The 4,402-nt window shown below is 45.1% G+C and overlaps 1 protein-coding gene across 1 annotated transcript; it reads right to left on the bottom strand.

Moving 5' to 3' along the window:
* Positions 1 to 210: 210 nt before the first annotated feature.
* On the bottom strand, positions 211 to 3,688 carry gphb5 (glycoprotein hormone subunit beta 5). Its single transcript, XM_070842937.1, has 3 exons — positions 3,660 to 3,688; positions 2,424 to 2,622; positions 211 to 402 (listed from the first exon to the last, which is right to left on the bottom strand). The coding sequence occupies exons 1-3, from the start codon at positions 3,686 to 3,688 to the stop codon at positions 211 to 213; spliced, it is 420 nt and encodes a 139-aa protein (XP_070699038.1).
* Between the last annotated feature and the right edge of the window lie 714 nt (positions 3,689 to 4,402).

Below are 4,402 nucleotides of genomic sequence, written 5' to 3'. Positions count from 1 at the left end.
CTCTAATACACAACTTACTGAGGTGTAAAAGTGTCTCTGATCCTCAGCAGGGCAGGGATCCATCACAACCGTACAGCAAAAAACAAAATGATGGCATTTCTCAAAAGCAAACATAGTAAAGTTGCTAATAGAGCAGAAAGAACTCACTGGCAGAAACAGAATTAGCCTCAAAATATATGCGATAAAGTTTTCTGTGTGTTTGCAGGTGTGTTACACAGATGTTATACACTCAGTGGTGCTGGTCTGGCAGACCCCACAGTCACACCTCAGGGCCACGGGGTAAGTGTACGTTGGGTCCACATTCGGCTGGCAGTTGGGCAGTTTCACGGACACCAGACGGGTCTCGTTGTAGGTACAAACCCGCTGGTAGGACTCGATGAAGGGGGGGTCCAAGACGGGCTTCTGGAAATACATATGGACAGAAAGATAATCGTAATATGTTCAATCCTAAGATATTATTTCCAACAAAGGTGTTTTGAGGGTAACTTTGACCTTCTCTCTTCTCCACCGGGGGCTATCAGATGGTGTATAACACCCTGACGGCCATATTCAACCCTTTTTCAAAATGCAGCTTGTTTTTTTGACAATAAATCGACTGCTTACACGGCAGACGTGACATTTCTCAAACCATAAACCACGAGTCCTGTTTGCATGGTGGCTCAGTGTTGCCTTGCTTTGCCCGTACACTCCACGCCAATCAGACATGTTTTAAATTACTGGGGTTTCAGAATAATGGACCGTCATAATAACTGCATGGCTCCAGCTAACCATCACTCCCAGCATCTTTCCTCTGTTATGAAACACTTGCAAAAGCTCTTTTTTATGTTGTAGAATCAGCATTGTTGACAGCCCCTTGTTCTTCCTTATTACTGGTGTTTACAGATCATTACCACCACCAATGTCGATATTCGCGTGTGTTTGTGTGACATACCAGCTCCATGCTCATGGCATGCATGTGCCTGCTCATAGAAGTGGTGTTACAGCGTAAATACAACCAGTAGCAGGGCCCACTGATCAAAACACTCCTCTGTAAGAAGTGAAAAACTTCACAAGGTTAAATGACTCCTCTGAAGGTACAAACCAACCTACACACCAGGCAGAATCCCTCATCGTAGTAACCTGATGTGGAAACAAATCCGTCTTATTAGACCTTTCATTTATAATAAATGTTTTTGTTCAGCTCGGCACAATTTGCACATAATTAATTTGCCAGTGAACCTCCGTTCTGCTACTGAGCTGTGTTTGAAGAGAGCTTTGTGACACATCTGCAAAGCCTTTATTAATTGCTTGTAATGATTGTCTTCCAGGAATTTAATATTGCTCTGCAGTTGCTGTAATTACAAATGTCTCTATCATACCTTGTTTTCCTCTGAATGAGGTAAGACTGTAAATGGCGAAGCTGTGTAGTTGTAATTAGAATCTGCTCTGTGACCAGAAATTCACTGATGTGACTCCTGACCCCCCCCTAACTGTCTGTCCTACAGACTGTCCCTATAACAAGACTTGGGCTCCCCCCCCACTGCGGTGTGACCTCCCTGTGGGGTAGAGCAGACACAAAGATGAGTCTCCTCCCTGAGGGGATCCACAGAGTATCACAAAACAAAGCTCGGGTCTCCTGCATGCACAGCCAGCTACACTGCAATAATAAAGCAGAGAGAATCATGAGCCTCCTAATGCCTCCTGTCACTGAATACAATGTACCAGATGAAACTTGAGATTTCACAGCATTTTTTTTTCTAATCACTTTTCGGCGACTTATGAAATCCAATTGTGTCTTTTATGCACTTGAGGCATTGTTAAGGAAACTGCTGCTGTCACTTCAATCTCTCAGTCCACCCTGCTTTCCATTCTTGCAGAGCGTTAACTCAATTTCTGTGCACAGCGCTGCGAAAAGCCTCCTGTCGTCCTCCATCCTTATGCAAAAAGGACACTTCAGAGAGCCTCTCGTTACGATGGGACAAATATTAGATCTTGGTATGTTACTGCAAACACTTCTTCTGAGATATTTCACATAAATATCAGTGTCTCTGTGCGCTCTGATATTGGTTTATCTATTGTATCTAGCAGCTGAATGCCTTCCTGCTCTCAGCAGCCGACCTTGCACCGACCTCCCTGTGGAGGGAGGAAGGCAAAAACAAATTTTCTCCATGGGGATCACCCATCTCCTCGTGTGTGTAGCTGCAGTATTTATCTCTGTCTGTCTCTGTGTGTTTGGCAGTCTGTACTGGCTGCATCTACATCATCATCTTTTTCTTCTTCTTCTTCTTCTTCTTCTCCCTCTGTGTTGTTTTTTTTTCCCCAAATGTAAGCTGATGCAAACAGCAGACTACTTTCTTTTGTGTACAGTTGTCAGCTTTGCTTATGTCACATTTACACTCCTCTCCCATCCTCTCTGTGAGCACAGTACAGTAGCCGTCTCCCACCTCCCAGGTCTCACAGCGCCCCCAGCAGGCGTCGGTGGTGATGTGCAGCCCCCCACAGCCGGGCTTCTTGGCCAGAAAGGTGAACTCCCGGACGGCGCAACCAATGAAGCGCCGCAGGTTGACGGCTGGCACCTGGTGGAGGGAGTCTGCCTGCAGAGAGGTCCAGAGCAGAAGCCAGCACAGCACCAGTCCAGGCCTCCTGAGGGGGGAGAGCACATCAACACCTTTGTGTGAAAGATGGACATGCATGAACAGCTGAACTAGGTCTGGGACAAAAGACTATATATAATATTTGTTTTGCAGAAATCAGTAATGTTTCATAATTCATTGCACAATTCAGGTTTTCTAAGTGAGTGAATCCAATGTTGTATTTAAAATGAGATGTTTATTGTAGATCTTGTTAATTAGATTCTGTTGAAGCTGAGTTTGTTTAACCCTCAGTTCACCTCAATCGATCCTGATTGGCTCTGACTTCACCTGACTCCATACTGATGACTCTGCCAGTGTACAGTATTAACCCTGAAAACTGATCCTAGTCTAGTAAACGTGAGGTTGAGTGGGTCAAACTCAGTCCACTTATCAATATGGATCTTCTCTATTCAGCATAATACAAGAGCGTAGCATTGTGGACTGAATAAAATGTTATAATATTAGTAGTGGTTTTCACATCTGTGCGTCACATTGCCCCCCCAGCAGAACTGTTCTACCACCCGCCTCCGTCGATGCACAAGAGCAGCAGCAAAACATCGTGAAATCCCTGAAGCTTAAAAATGAAGTCTGACATTTACTCTGCCACCATCTCTCCGTCTGCCAGGGAACAAACTATTCTGCACTTCTTATTGAGGAGACAATCAACAGGTCCAGTTTGCTCAGTTTTCATTCAATTGAAATGTATTTTCTGAGGACTTCCTGTCCATGCTGCTTTCAAAGTTGAGCTTTAAAGTCCTTTCTTGACCATAATTTCATAATCATGTCAAATTTCTCTCAGACAAGTGGAATTTCGTACATCGCAGCTTAATTCAAAGGCAACTAGCCAAACTGTGCCAGAACGACCACCAAACTGACTGTGTGGTGAGATCGTCTTCTCAGCTGCTCTCTCCACGGTTAAGAACAAACTCCGAACCTCTTTTATTGTTTGTTTTGAATGTACGTGCACATGTGGGCTCCATGTAAAGCAGCAGATTATCCCGGTGAAATTACAGTAAGTGAGGTGAAATCTTTTTGGAATTCACTCACCAATGAGACTTCTTCCTTTGCAGGGTCATCTTGGCTGTGGCTCACTGTTGCCGTCCTGCAGCCAAACCAAGGGATGAAATGTGAATACACCCTAAAATACAACGACACACTAAAGTGTGAGCAGGTTGTCGCTGTCAACAGGAAGCTGTTCTCACAGCTGTAGCGTGCAGGCCTTTAGTATCAGCTCTGAAGTTCTTCTTCTGCTTCTTCAGTACTTGTCACCGTGCGCTCCTCAGACCTGGGCCACCTGCTAATGGACCCGACAGTACACGGCAGGGCTTTTTATTATCCTCTGTCCTGCCAATCAGAGGCTCAAATCCTCACCTCAGACTCCCTAAACCCCCCCGGAGGCCCTTCAACTTGTCTCTGCCCATCTTGTTCCCACTCCATTAGCTTGATTAAGGGAAGTGTCTGCCCTTTTGTTCATAGTCATCCACATGGAAGAAGGGGAACAACATAGTCAAACACAGTGCCTACCTGTGTCTACTCTCACTCATCCGAGCTCAATTAGCTGGCTCCAGAAACAGACCCAGCTCCTGTTCTCACACGCCGGCTGTAATGACTTCAGCCCCGAGCTCCAACACTGCTGTTTGCCTTATTCTGCCACTTTGTCTCATACTTTTCATCATGTCTCTCTTTTTTTCTTTTGTTTTTTGTTGCCAGCCACATTTCCTCACACTCACAGAAAGCTGGCTATTACTCAAGTTTTGTCTCGCAGGCTTCCCCCGCATTAAAACAGAAAG

Source organism: Pempheris klunzingeri, chromosome 13, assembly GCF_042242105.1.
Source record: "Pempheris klunzingeri isolate RE-2024b chromosome 13, fPemKlu1.hap1, whole genome shotgun sequence".
Classification (NCBI taxonomy): domain Eukaryota; kingdom Metazoa; phylum Chordata; class Actinopteri; order Acropomatiformes; family Pempheridae; genus Pempheris; species Pempheris klunzingeri.
Note: the sequence above shows the minus strand (reverse complement) of the source record. Positions and strands in the feature narration are given on the sequence as shown.

What these genes read in the sequence shown, in the direction of transcription:
- gphb5 (XM_070842937.1), bottom strand. Translation starts at nt 3,688, where the DNA reads ATGACCCTGCAAAGGAAGAAGTCTCATTG. An exon ending in CAAAGGAAGAAGTCTCATTG is followed by an intron (nt 2,623 to 3,659) that starts GTGAGTGAATTC and finishes CTCCCCCCTCAG; the next exon opens with GAGGCCTGGACTGGTGCTGT. An exon ending in GGCGCTGTGAGACCTGGGAG is followed by an intron (nt 403 to 2,423) that starts GTGGGAGACGGC and finishes ATGTATTTCCAG; the next exon opens with AAGCCCGTCTTGGACCCCCC.